Genomic DNA, 15,199 nt, shown 5'->3' on the forward strand with positions numbered 1-15,199 from the left:
TCTCTCTCTCTGGTAAACTTCATTTAAAAGTTGGGTGCTTTTCATCAACGTTTGTTACAGTTCTTGTGCATAGGCTTTGCAAGTCTTTTATGAAATTGTTTTCTTTCTGTGCTACAGTGGTGGGGGGAGAGATGTTATATGTGTTATATTAATTAGGAACATATAATGGACAATCTATTCCTTTACTGATTTGTCACCATATATATATATATGTATATATATACATATATATATGTGTGTGTGTATATATAGATATCTATATCTATATATATATAATATTCAGCATTCAGCTATTCAGTGCTATTTTGAACCTATTCTCACCACAAAGAATAGACATATAGACTTTCCTTTGTATTTTAAAGAAAAAAAGTCTGCCAAACTTCTCCAACAATCTGGAATTTTATTCCATCCATATACATGCATAGTAACAATATTTGTTGAGAAATCATTTCTATCAGAAGTAGAACATTATCTTTGTGATCACCAGGTGCAGTATTGCTACTCTTATATTTAAATAGATCTTATATATGAATTAAATTCATACTTGCAGCATTGAGTTTAGGGTTTCGATTTAGACTGTGCCTTTCAAAAGATAAAACTGATTAACACTACCTCATTACTTACAATACTGCTTCCAGTAATTTTGTTCATTCTTTATAAAGTATTGCATTTAACAGCAAAGGTTTAAAAATTGAGACAGAGCTGCATCAGCGAAAGAAAATACAAGTACTATACAAGAAAAAAATTGCCATCTTCATTTAACATACATGTTTAAGATTAAGAAAATGGACAGAAACATACAGCTACATACAAATGCAAAGCCTAGTGACTAAGAGACTGTATCTGCTAAAATATAAAGTGCAAACAGAGCCTGATTATCCAAGAATTGAAATCTTAAGGCGAACTTATAGCATGTGTATTTAGAACATCGTTGCAAGTTATATTTTAGCATATACATATATCTGCAACAGCATATAAGAAGAAATCAAGATCCACAAGTGCTTTTGAAGCTATTTCTAAAATGCTTTTCGGTATTGTTCGTGACTATTTTCTTTAAAAGCTACTATACTGTGCAAACCATATGTGCTACACAATAACTATACAATAACATTACAAATGACTTTAATATAAAGTTTTTAAATAAAAAATAACATAACCACAGCTATGAATACTGCTGGTAAAATAAATTAATTTTTTTTTGAAAATGGCACCAATAATACACTTTACTAATGGACTGTAATGAAATTACACCTTAAGTCTTCAACTCAGCCTTATTGAATCATCTCCTGATTGCCCAGATGTAATTCAAACAGCTTTTGTGTTTTGTTTTTTGTTTTGTTTTGTTTCTGTTTTCTGGACTGGGTAGAACCACATACTAAACACTGGTACCAAAGGTGACTGGTGTTTATTTATGAAGTTATTTCATTTGACATGTTCCGCCGCATGTGATGAGCAATAAAACTTCTTGTGAGTTATAAAGTTTGAGAGGTTGTTGAACTGAATATCACACAGGCGGCAATATTTCCCGCTGGTGGGAGCCTGGGTGGAGCCATTCACACCTTTTGCTATACTAGACAACTGTTCCTCCGCGGAAGGAATCCCTGGGGAGACATTCTCATTTGTGGCTAACGGGTTCTCAGAGATCCAAGAGGGAGATTTGTGGCCGTCTTCATGCTGAGGATTCTGGGAAATGTTCTCTTGCTGTGGGTTGGCGGCAGGTCTCTCGTCTTGCTTCAGTCCACCATTGACTATTACCATGCCTCTGTTTTTGGGTAACAGCGGCAGGGGATCTTTCTTCGGCGGGGCGCACCCGTTGGAGGAAGCCTGGCCTTTAGGGGATTCATTTTCGGCATTTGTGCTCGGCTCCACGTCAGTGTTGTGGATGACAAGAGAACCAGAAATATAATCACTTGGCTTTATTCCATAATATGGAGAAAGCTGGTCAGCCCCTTTTGCCTTCTTTATTGCCCCGGGGTAAAGGCATTGGGGAAGAAACAAATGTTTGTTTTCTTCCTTTGTAGCAATGAGCTGAGCCGCTTCACTAAAGACTTTCAGGCCTTGCAGGGTTGCTAAGTGGGATGAAAACAAGTTTCCATTAGGGGAAGGCTGCTTCAGATTTCCGTTTTTCTCACATTTTATTATGCTTCTTTCATAGCTGACATCGGGGCTGTTTCTTTCGCTCTCTGGATTTGGAAATACTTTGCTGTCGAGTTGGCCCAGGTCGTTACGCTGATGTGCTGTGACTGGGCAGAAATTCTGCTTGTGGGCCAGGTAGTTCTCCACTTTATTGAAGCTGATCTTGCACACAGTGCACTCGTGGTAGTCCAGCAGCCTTTTGGGAGACGTGGTCGTCCGCTCAGACTGGGATAAACACTTTTTGCTGAGATCTATGGGCACGTCCATCTCGAGGCAGGAAACGCTGGAATGGGTAGTGTCACATTTGGAGACTGGAACACATTTGTTGATCGTCAGAGAAGTTTCCAAGTGCTTTGAGACAATTCCTGGGAAGATATCACATCTCGGGTGGTAGCACTCTCCTAGCCCTTCTGTGGGTTCTTGAGTGGAGGTACAGGGATTGCTGAGGTTGGCTACGTCAAGAAATCGCTGTTGGACCAGGGGAGGCCTTTGCTCCTGCTCAGGTAGGCACATCTCATACATCTTCCTTCGTTTGCGTGTGCGCATGGTTCTCTGCATGGCAGGCACTTTGTTGGAAGCGGACCTCTTCAGTGGAGGGTCGTGGCGTGTGGCACAGTAATACTGTTTGTGGACCATGTATGTTTCATGCCGGCTGAAGGTAATGTTGCAAGCTTCGCAGGTAGTCTTATTTGGGTCACTTTCCCCATCCACTAAGGGGACACTGGGATTTTTCACATCAACAGGTTTTCCATTAATTTTATCATCACTGCTGTTAGAGGTGGAGAGCTTCTTAGCTTGAGCGGAAAAGTCCTTGTCATGGCCCTTCCCATTTGGCCCAATTAAATCTAAAACAGTGGAAGAATTGAGGCAGGATGTTTGAAGAAGTGGGTTCTCGGGATCAGCAGAATGAGCAGCTGGGTTGAGAAGGTTTATGGAGGTTTGACCAGTGTTGGGGCTCACGGCCTCAGGCATCTTTTCTGAAACGCCAGGGAACTCTGGGGACTTGGCCATCTGCTGCCATCGGCTGCTGCAGTAATGTTTTTTGTGCACTAGATAATTATCCAAATTATTGAACGTTATGTTACACTCAAAACAAGTGGCCCCCTTGGGCATCAAAGGGCTGTAAATCACGGGAGGGTAGCTACTGCTTCCGTGCCTCAGTCGCCGATGTACCAGTTCAGACATCTTGGCTAAGATCTCTGAAGCTTGAGGGACCATTGTGATATCTTGGGGGAAAGCAAACTGAGACAGAAAAGGGCCCACAGGGAAAGAAGGCCCAACGTTAGGCTGAACCGGAGATGAGGCAAGTCTTGGACTGGAGGGCTCAGACTTGATTTTTGTGTAAGAAAAGCTTTGTTTATTTGCCGTAGGCTGTATCTCTGGTCTCTGGTTCGTGAGAAAGAGCTGAGTCTTTTTCTCACACTTGTCCAGCTCTGTGTCAGAGCTCGCGTCTTTAGTCTGCATCGCCTTTTGGCTCTGCGGGAGTTCGCTTCTGGTCAACATGTCTGTGGCTGGCTGTAAGCTGTCCTCGGTTCCACTTGGAGAGTGCTCCATATCACCTTCTCTGGGAAGTTTGCCTCCAGGGACATGGAGCTCCTGGTGCTGCAATAACTCCCTCTGAGTCTGGAAGCCGAAGTGGCAGTGATTGCATCGGAAGGCAGCTTGAGTGAGATGGGAGAACAGGTGTTGGTGAAAGCCGATCACGGAATCAGCGGTGTAGCTACAGACGGTGCATTTTAGACTAGCACCAGGGGGGAGGAATTCTTCCATTTTCACTCCTGGAGAGACATACAAAATAAGAACACTGAGAACCATGTGCACTGGTTTTCTAATGATGTGAACCTTTACACTGCAGGAACGAACTGAAATCTTTCAGAATCTCATTTGCGATACTGTTATTTTTTTTTTTTCTCGCGACGTCTTTTGTCAGGTTGGTCATCAGAGTAATAACACCTCATGGTTTCCAGAGCACAGCCAAGTATATTATCATATCCTGTGGGACAGCTTTCATTGTCTGCATTGTACAGGTCAGGGAACAAATTCAAGGAAGTCAAGGGAATTGATTATGGTACTAAAGCTATTCAATGATGGAGCCATGCCCAAACCTGAGATTTTGTAATTTCTAATCCAATAACCTTCTCATTACAACACTAGGCTCTGCACTAGGAAGAAGCAGGTAGACATCAGAGTTGATATCGATAAACTAGGTGAAAATCAAATAACTCCCAGTGCACCAGGTTAGGTATTTATTCAGAAGAATCCAAGTAGGAACAATTTTGCAAAGTAATCAATAGCCTCCTAATTTATCTTTGGTACAACTCTAGATTTTTATGCATGGATTTTGCTGAACATGGTTTATCTCTATCCAGGGCTGATATTCAGCTGGTAGACACCAGTACCTTAATAAAGTCATTTAGGACTGACGTCCGTGTTGACCAATCACCACCTGTTTCTAGTCAGTTATAAAATATTTTGAATATCACCAACGATTGGTGAGTAAGCCTTACTGTGATACTGTGATTTATAAAGTCATGTGTGTCTGGTCATTCATATATATTATATTAGGTCTTTGACCAGGCTTCCTGGCTCACAGCTCCTTAAATCCTTGGAATTTTCCTGTGATGAGAGGAATAAAGGTATTTTTGTTATGTTAATGTAATGACTTTTGGAAAACCCTAGGTTAACTAAGGGTGAGGCTGGTTGCCAGGGGAACCAACCTTGCAATTGATGGGTTTGAACTTTTAGTTCCTCCCCTCCAGAGGGGAAGGAGGGGAGGGGAGAGGGCTGGAGATTGAGTTCAAGTGCCAGCAGTCAACGATTTCATCAGTCATGCCTAGGTAATGAAGCCTCCATAAAAACCCGAAAGGACTGGTTTCAGAGAGCTTCCCAGTTGGTTTGAGGAGAATGACAGGCTGGGAGATGGTACGGAAGCTCCTCACCCTTTCCGCAAACCTTGCTCTAGGCATCTCTTACATCTTACTGTTCCTAAGTCTTTACCTCTTATAATAAACTAGTAATCTTGTGAGTAAATGGATTTCCTGAGTTCTGTGAGCCAATCTAGCAAATTAATTGAACCCAAAGAGGGATCTTAGTAACCTCTGATTTGTAGCCAGTTGGTCGAAGCACAGGTAACAATCTGGGCTTTCAACTGGCATCTGAAGTTGGGGCAGGAGGCTGACCCCCCCTAATCTGTGGAATCTGACTCTGCTCCAGGTGATAGTGTCAGATTTGAGTTAAATCATAGGACACGCCTTTGGTATCTGGAGAATTGTTTGGTGGTTATGAGGAAAACGCACCCCCCCCCCCCCATGTATTGAATTCAGATCTGGACACTTTTCCTCACTAAGGTCAACTCTAGTTCCCATTTGTTGGCACACAGCCAAGTCAGGCATGGCTCGTGCCCTCTGCACTTTAGACTAAAATGAGAACTGCCTTTTCTATTTATTGGCTGAAAATATGGTAGAAGAAACCCAGTCGTATAGCAATAAAAGAGGACTTCTTACTCCTGTCTCCTTTTCTCCTTAACTGACCCAATACTCATTTTTCTATTTAGCTGAAAGATCCCTCTATCTCTATTTTTGTTTTGTGAATGACTGACTATTCACCATCTGAGACAACTGACCTGTTTCTGCTTCCTCTGCTTTATCACCTACATAATGGTAGCTCATTTGTAGGAAGGGGAAGAGAATGACTAGAAAGGAAATTGCCTATTTTTATAGGTTCAAAGACAAAAGCTTGCACTGTACTACAGCGTTGGAGCTAGGTTTTTTTTTTTTTTTTTTTTTTTTTTAAACTCAGCACCTATTTCAGTTTTTTAATTATTCAACTCAAGCAAAAACGGTCAAGGAAGTCACCCAGAAGTACCTTATAAGTTTTATATTACAAAAGCTCAAGAACTCTGAAGGCTAAACCTTGGTTTGTCCTATTCAAAAATATTCCTAGAACTATCTAAAGTTAATATAATCCTGTACATTAGATTAACTTAATTTAAAAAAAAATACAGAATAAGAATACTCTGTGATGATGCCACCGATAATTGGGCATATAACTCCAAAAGAAAATGGGAATAGTTGCAACCTTTCTGTTAAGAGGGAGCTAAAACAAAACAAAAGAAAACAAAACAAACCTATTTGTTTTTTAGCTTAATTTTTCTTAAGGATTTTAAAAACATAGTGCTGAAAGTGGTTTTATGTCATAAAATTCGACGAAGCTGTTACGCAACCTCTAGAAGTCAAGAGCATTTTATGGATTCGTGTTTAAAAGTTAATTTCTCTCAAGTGTGACTGTAATTGGATCTATCAAAATAACAGTGTTACTTCAATTCAGCAAATACTTATTTGTATGTACCTACTATGTATTTCCTACCATGTGGGAAACAGTATGGTCAGTTTCCAAAGATCACTTGACACTTAAATCAATGAATATTAATGACAATACACAAAGGGTATTGAGACTATTTCGCAAATGATGCCGTTAACAAAATCTGGCCTGCAATCTGAATACACTAATTGTTAGGAAAGAATTCAGACCCAAATCCTTTGAGCAGAATATACCGATGACAAGTGACATAAGAGAACAATCAGCTGGTCTGTCAAGTTTGATTTTGATTTCACAGGCACAGTTAGGTGTAGAATTCTCAATGTTTGCATATATGAATGCACGTATATATGCAGAGAAGGATAAAGTCTTCTGGAGCGAAAGAAGAAACAAGGGAAGCACGTACCGCTGTGTGAATTCAGGTGCATTTCTAGGGCTCGGGCATTTGAAAAGCTCTTGGTGCACTGTGGGAAGGGGCACAGGCTGGAAACCTGAGGAGCACTGTCTTCATTTTCTTCTGATACTGGGGCGGCTTCTCTTTGCCTCCCACTGCAATAGTACATCAAATGGGCTTGCAGATTCCGCTCACTCCGATACCAGATGCCACAAGACTTGCAAGGAAATATATCCTCTGCAGGTGAAAACACAGGGACACATTAGCTGCTGCCCATTTGGAACCAACCACGGGTAAAGCGGCATTTAGTTCCATTTTTCCCAGAGACCGCTCTCAGGTTCTGAATTAGGCAATCAGACAGCGATGAGTGCAGTCCTGGGTGCTGTTCCGCAGTGCAGGACTAAGCTTTTAAAGAAATGTTACACCCAGTGCAATTTACCTTCCCACAGACTCTTCGGAAAGTGGTACCGTGGGAGACTCCCACGTTAAAAGCACAGGAGATTCATTTTAAATTGCTCATAATGTATTTATGGTTTAGAAAAATATGCATGTATAAAGAGCAATGTGAATGGGCTTATCTGACTAAAAGGCAAGGATCTGATCACTGAACTAAAGTTAGCCTGATGCCAACTACTGACAGCATTTGTTCATTTAATAAATTAATTATAGAAAGCCGACTATAGGCTGGACTCTATGCTGAGCTGGGTGTAAAGCAAAACGAAACACCAAAAAGCCGTCATTAAGGATCTTACACTCTTCTGGGATGGATGAACAAGTGGTCAGATAATTATATTAGGCTGTAATGACCATTCTGCTGGAGGCATCTGAGGAGTGCTTTGGGTGAGGGACACTAGGTGGGTGAGGAAGGACAAGGTCAGAGAAGGATTCAGAGGGAAGATAATTAAAAAATAACCTTCACCCATTGGAGCCTCACAATAGTATAAGGTGCTCCTGGTGTCCCTGGTAACCAAACTCCTTTTGCCACAAATTCAGTTTGGGTCTATGTTATTTCAGCTTCCTCGCTACCAGAATCCACGTAAAGATCCAGTAAGAGAAAATAACTACATTTACATAAAGGAGATCCAAAAATATTACCTGGGGTTGGGTGTACTGGATTCACTGTGTGGACGTAGGGTAATTCCAGATACACCTGAGAATTTCTTTCAAGGATACCGGGACGGTAAGAATGTAATTATTGTTGAATATGTATTTATTTTATATTTATTTAAAAAATTTTTTTTAATGTTTATTTTTGAGAGAGAGCACGAGAGTCATAGCATGAGCAGAGGAGGGGCAGAGAGAGAGGGAGACACAGAATCTGAAGCAGGCTCCAGCCCCCAGAGCCTGACGCGGGGCTCGAACCCATGAACCGTGAGATCATGACCTGAGCTGAAGTCGGAAGCTTAACTGACTAAGCCACCCAGGTGCCCCTATTTATTTATTTTTTAAATATCAAGACATCATTACAATATCTGCATTTCTGCATCATTCAGAGTCTTAGGGATTTTCAGGTTTTCCAAACCTACTAGCTTTGGAATCTATTCTCTTAAGATGTGACTGCTATTTGGATTTTCTCACAGAGCTAGAAGAAAGCAGAGCTGAGTCTAGAACTCAAACCCTGGACTATTGGACCACTGATTTTCTGTTATATAAAGTTTCACTTTGTATTCAAGGAATACAAACTCAGTTCACTAGTCTTTTCAACAAAATAATCACAAAGGCATATTTGCAAGAGCATATTTTTGAATTCTCCACATAAATTATTCTCAGTGTATATGTATTTTTCTTTATTTTTTTATGTCTCTTTTTTTGTTGTTGTTGTATTAGCTGATGTCTTGATTTACTGAGGCTATATTTCCTCTTACTATATCTGATCAAAGTTTGGTTTCTCATTTTTTCCTTTTCTTTAAGTAAATTTTTTTTAATGTGTATTTATTTTTGAGAGACAGAGAGAGGGAAAGAGAAAGAGAGAGAGAGTCAGAGTGTGAGCTGGGGAGGGGCAGAGACAGAGGGAGACACAGAATCTGAAACAGGCTCCAGGCTCTGAGTTGTCACCACAGAGCACAACGTGGGGCTTGAACCCACGAACTGTGAGATCATGACCTGAGCTGACGTTGGACCCTTAACCAACTGAGCCACCCAGATGCCCCATTATTTTTTTCTTTTTCTAAAAAGTTTTTAACTCTATGGCTCCTAAAGCATAACTATATTATTCTATTAAAGAAGCATCCATGAAAGCTCTTCAATTTCTCATAACTAAGTAGCCTTAAATGTTGTTCAGCTAGTTCAGAAAGTCAGTTTTTGTGTGACATTTGAGAATCCAACTTGAAATGAATGAATAGAAGTGTTCTTTTCATACTCTCATGAGAAGTGACCACACACACACACACACACACGCGCGCGCGCAAAGTTAGAGAAGAGATAAAATGAAATCACAACACTGGAGAAAAAAGTCTGTCCCTGGTTGCCTGTCAGTAGACATTTTTTTTTTGTCCCATAAATACCCATCACCACTACAAAGCTATTGTACTGGGCTATTGCACTCAGCACTTACTATTGACAATAGCTGTAGGCAAAATAGAAGCCATGGCAGCTTGCTGAGGAAGCAGCTGAATTGAGTCCAGCAGGCGTGCAGGGTACATCCCTTCTGCAAGAGTCATCTGACTGGCAGCTTGTAGCCTTGAGTCAAAATCCACCACAAAGGCAATTAGCTCTTCACCCTCAGAGATGGCCTTCGTGGTTGTGCACCAAAGCTGACCCCCTATTAAGAAGAGAAAAGAAAGAGAAAGATAGAATTGACGCAGAATGCTCGAGCCCGCCGCACACTAGATTGATGTCAATAGCATCTTCTCATGTTTTTCACATCCCTTTCTATGGGGGGTGGAGTGTCCGATGGAGACAATAGCTGTGCTCCTCTGCCCTCCTATGTGGAAAATTGTATTCCTTGCATTTCATGAACTGTTCAGTGACTGACAGTAGGACAGGACTAAGAGCCAAGAACAGACATAATCTGTAGAGAGTTTTGTGAACCGTTTGCCTTCTGGGGCTTGCCTTAATCATTAACCGTGCTATTACATGGTCTCACGCTTATGAGGAGGCATGGTGGGGATCCAACCACAGAAATTTATTTCAGGTGAGCCTTTGAAGTCCCTCTTTTTGTACCTCATGGAAGTCAGAAGTTATTTCTTTCTCTCTCCCTCCCTCCCTCTCCCTTCCCAAAATACCTAAACGCCTAAAACTGTAAAAAAAGAGTAAACAAAAGCTCCTAAAATCTAGAAAGTTAAAACGACACGCCAGCTAGTTTTACTCTCCGTATGTCTGCTGCCATTTGTTTTTTTTTTTTTTTTTTTTGGCTTAGTGATCTTTACTTATATAATATTCCTTATAATGCGGCTTCTTTATCTCCGTTTACCCTGATTGAACTTCCTGAAAAGGAGATATGCCAAAGATCCTTTTCAAAAGGCTTATTTAAATAAAGATTTGTTTAAATGAAAAGAACCCTTTCTTCAAATACTAAGATATACTCTGGCTCCACACTTCAAATGATCACGTGTGGTGCATTAAAAAGAAAATTAACTATGCAAGTACATCTTCTAATGTATTGCAATGCGATAGTGTATGCTCATTTATTTAACATGTTTAGACAGGCAAAGCACTTATATTTTGTTATCTACACTCTCAGGCCTAGATACGTATCCTCCACAGTTATGCCTGAAATAATGTGGCATACTTGATATGTTATAAAGCTTTTTTTCTCATTGTGTATATATTGCAAAGCTATATATTGTACTCATTAAGCAAGCAAAAATTGTACCCATTCTGATAAGTAATATTGCTCTGTTTATCTTTCAGCATAACTGTGTCTTCAACGGCACTTCATTTTTTCCATCCTTAAATAGATCATAGTTTTTAAACAACTTGTGGTAAAATCTGCTGGAAAAGATAACAACAGCATACGATATGGCCGAGTTACACAGAAGAAATCGGGACACTTCCAGAGAAACCTTGGACAGTTAATTACACGGGCTGATTACGTTTTAAAGGTTGAGTAAGCAGTACCGTCCACGACAGTAGATGTTTGTGGAAAAATAAAGCCCAGATTACACACCTTGAATTTGTGTGAAAGTCGCAAAAGGAAACACAAATAGACTCAAGGTGAAAAATATACCCAAAGGGCAGAAAACAACTGAACTTTTTTTCACTGACTCTAACGGATCTGAAAGCACCCAAGTTTACCCAAGTTGCAAAACAGAATCACTTTGGCACTGACTTATTTATTTACCAATAACAGAAGCTGAACCACCTCATTGTGGCAACCGTGGAGCACTGAAAAGGGCTAAGTGGTGGTGTTTCTGCCGGTGCCCATTCTTCCCTCTTGGAAGCTTTGGGCATTCAGCTGCTAAGCCTTCTCTGATGTGCGTACAGATCCAAACTACTTACAGCTATAGACAAGGTAATCATTTGCACCTTATCTTTCCTCTGGGGTGTAGTTTATTAAGTGAGTCTTTGTAGTAGAGAGGTGGGGTGGGCAGAGCAAGTCACGGCAATTCGGGTTTATTTCAAAGCCTGCTCTTTTGGAGTCGCTGGATTTCAGTGATGAACTGAATCACTGAAGTTCAGTGGTGAATTTACATGATGGGTGATATTTTACCCCTTTTCACAAATTTGTACTTTTGGTAAATCCAGCCATGGGTATCTTTCAAAAAGGAAAAGTTTGGACTCAGGTTTCCAGGAGAAATTGAGATGTTTAGAGAAAGTACCACTCATAACTAATCTCTACCCCAGCAGTGAGTCATGCAGCAGGACAGCTCAGAATACTTGTGCTCAAACTTTGAACCAGAAAGATCCTATAAGTAAACAAAATAAGATTCAGGACTATTAAGTGCAATCAAAAGTAAGCAAAAATGATTTTCTACATTATTAGACAGCCCAGCAATTGTAATATTTATGTTTTCTGACATACTGAATGTTTCATATTTCATTATCTTAATCATTAAAAATTTTTTAGAAATGTTTATTTATTTTTGAGAGAGAGGGAGAGAAAGAGAGAGAGAGACAGACAGACAGAGCATGAGTGGGGGAGGGGCAGAGAGACAGGGAGACACAGAGTCGGAAGCAGGCTCCAGGCTCTGAGCTGTCAGCATAGAGCCAAATGCGGGGCTGGAACCCACAAACCACGAGATCATGACCTGAGCCGAAGTCGGACACTCAACCAGCTGAGCCACCCAGGTGCCCCTGTCATCTTTATCATTTTACCTCATTTTATGGTTTAGTCGGGGCATACCCTTGAGAAAGGCCGGATCAGACTGAAAATGCACTGTGTAGACTTGATGAGAAAGTCTCCGTTGTGTTAGGATTTAATCTTTCCCATCATTCATTCATCAGCTATTCATTGAACTCTCTGCTGTGTGCCAGGCTGGGCACCCTGCCTTCACAAACAACTAAGAATGTACATACATAGGCAGATGAACGAGAATACCACGTGGTGGGTGCCATCCCCTAATGCTAAAGAAAATGCGAGAGTGAATGATGGACACTTCTTGGTGGAGTCAGGCAACTCATCCAGGGGGACTTTTATTGACTCATAAAGAATAAAGGTAAAATGCCAGAAGTGTGTGTAGGGGACCCAGCAGGGAAATCATTACTGGCAGAGGAAGGAACATACGTGCAGGTGCAGGATGATGGAAGAGCCTGACTGGTCCTGGTAATGGTCAGAGGCCACCTTGCTGGAGCTTGGGGTCTGAGGGAGAGAGGTTGGTTACAGGCAAGGGTGTGACTGCACCAGCCTGTATGGGATCATAGAGCACAATAGCCAATTGTCGGGAATTTTGCGTGCTAGTGGCTATCACCCTGGTGAGTTGAAATCTGCCACGGTGAAAGTTGCAGCATTTGCCACTGGAATTAGCAGACGTTATCATCAGGGCTTCCTCCCCTCAAAAAGTTTAGAGTAGGTCCAGGGGGCTTGGAAAGTAAGATCAAGGCGGCTGTGTCTGGCTCATCATGGTGGGAAGATGTGGCATACACTTGTTTGAGTGAATAAATGAACAAGTTCTCGGCAGGGGCTTTTCTCCCCCAGAATAAAGATCTCAGGGTAATGAGGACAGTCAACGGGGCTAGGGGCAGGACATGTTGCCACGAGGGCCATTTGGAGACTGTTGTGCTAGTTCAATTGTGAGACATGTAAATTGTGAGGGAGAGAAGGGCCAGGTTCAAGACAGAGAACTGGGCTGATCTCCTCAGATGAGTAAAAGAAAGGAGGCTATTGAAAATAACTGGAAGGTTCTGGTCTGGGAAACCAGAGGCGGGGGTGCCATTAATGAGACAGTAAAACTGGTGTATTAACAGTGGTATTATACAGACAACAAGAAGACAATTGTACTAATTAGGAGCACTTTCTTTGGGCCCAATAGGCTAAGTGGTTTATGTATTTCATCTATTTTAATCCCATCAATTATTCTGTGAGGTGGGTGATATTTTCCTTGTTTTAGAGTTGAGAAAATTGAAGCTTGGAGAGGTTAACTAACTTGCCCAAAGCTATATGCATAGCCAGTGCGGAATCATGGTTTAGACTTCCGTCTGTCCGACTCCAAACACGCATGTGTGTGCTTGTCGTATGTATGTGCATGCACAGAAATAATGAATTCTGCTTTGAAAATGTAAAGTCTGAAGTCCCTGAGGGGGACTTCAGCATGAATGTATTGAGGAGGCAGTTGGAATTTGGACAAGACATAAGGCTGGAGGAAAAAAAAAAAAAATTTTTTTGGAAGTCACCAGCACGTTCTAAATGACTGTGGATACTCTTTGCCTTGATGTGGTAATGCAGGAAGACTATAGAGTTTAAAAAAAGGAGCAGATTGAAATTTGGGAAGTCTCAACAATTAAGATGTGGGTGGAGGGCAGGGACCATTTAAAAATATAGAGAACATCTATTTGGAAAAGTTATAGGGGGACCAAGAAATGGCACCACAAAAATCAAGGGTTGGCTCTTTGAAGCTGTTTGGCTGAGTTTTTTAGATGGTGAATTTAGAGTATTCAACTTGAGGGAGTCATTTATAGGGAGAGAGAAATGTCGAGTATTGTAACATGGTTTCAATTACAGATTCTAATAAAACATTCTAAGGGGCACCTGCGTGGCTCAGTCAGTTCAGATAATGATCTCACGGTTCGTGGGTTCAAGCCCCGTGTCGGGCTCTGTGCTGACAGCTCAGAGCCTGGAGCCTGTTTCGGATTCTGTGTCTCCCTCTCTCTGACCCTCCCCCGTTCATGCTCTGTCTCTCTCTGTCTCAAAAATAAATAAACGTTAAAAAAATTTTAAAAAAGTTTAAAAATAGAATTACTTTACCATCCAGCAACTCCATTTCTGGGTATATACTCAAAAGAATTGAAAACAGGGTCTCCAAGAGATATTTGCACACCCATGTTCATAGCAGCATGATGAAAAAATAGCTAAAGCATGGAAGTAACCCAAGCGTCCACTGACAGATGAATGGATAAGCAAACTGTGGTATATATATATATACAATGGAATATTCGGCTTTAAAAAGGAAGGAAATTAAAAAAAAATAAAAAGGAAGGACATTCTGACATAAGCTAAAACATGGAAGAAATTTGAGGGCATTATACTAAGTGAAATAAATTAGTCACAAAAAGACAAAAATCTTGCACGATTCCATGTACAATAAGGTACTTAAGGTATTGAGAATCACCGAGACAGAAAGTGGGCTAGTGGTTGTCAGGAGCTGCAGGAGGAGAAAATGGAGAGTTATTGTTCGATGGATATACAGCTTCAGTTTTGCAAAATGAAAAGGGTTCTGGAGATGGGCCATGTTGATGGTTGCGTGACAATGCGAATGTATTTAATGCCATGGAATTGTACACTTAAAAATGGTTACGATAGATTTAATGTCATATGTACTGTATCACAATCAAAACCATTGGGAAAAAATGAGAGCACCGTTTTTTTCGGTAAAAGCCACCACAATGAACCTCCGATATTTGCAGAAGTTTGTTTTAGCCACAGCTAAAGATAGAATCTAATTTTTATAAAGTGCTTTCCACATAGGATGGCTTTTGAACTTCTTTTTAGAGACAGAGCTTGGGAGGAAAGGGTCAGAGGAAGAGAGAGAGAATCTTAAGCAGGCTCCACACTGAGCTGGCTCAGCCCAACACGGGGCTCAATCTCATGACCCTGGGATCATGACCTGAGCCAAGATCAAGAGTCAGATGCTTAACCAACTAAGCCACCCAGGCACCCCTCATAGGAGATGGCTTAAAACAACAAAATAAGGTCTCCTCCCTTCTCAGTTTTCCTAGCAAAGCTACGTTAACAAAGAAAGCATCTTGAAAGCTCAG

The 15,199-nt window shown here is 41.1% G+C and overlaps 1 protein-coding gene across 2 annotated transcripts in view; it reads right to left on the reverse strand.

Moving 5' to 3' along the window:
• Window positions 1–386: 386 nt before the first annotated feature.
• ZFPM2 (zinc finger protein, FOG family member 2) overlaps window positions 387–15,199 on the reverse strand; it is a 470,612-nt gene continuing 455,799 nt past the window's right edge. For both annotated transcript variants that reach the window (XM_030304303.1, XM_030304302.1), the window contains 3 exons: window positions 9,402–9,608; window positions 6,860–7,084; window positions 387–3,914 (listed from right to left, as the gene is read on the reverse strand). In XM_030304303.1, the coding sequence (XP_030160163.1) occupies window positions 1,423–3,914; window positions 6,860–7,084; window positions 9,402–9,608 (2,924 nt within the window). In that variant the 3' untranslated portion in view covers window positions 387–1,422. The remainder of the gene's footprint in view (window positions 3,915–6,859; window positions 7,085–9,401; window positions 9,609–15,199) is intronic.

Source organism: Lynx canadensis, chromosome F2 (genome assembly GCF_007474595.2).
Source record: "Lynx canadensis isolate LIC74 chromosome F2, mLynCan4.pri.v2, whole genome shotgun sequence".
Lineage (NCBI taxonomy): Eukaryota > Metazoa > Chordata > Mammalia > Carnivora > Felidae > Lynx > Lynx canadensis.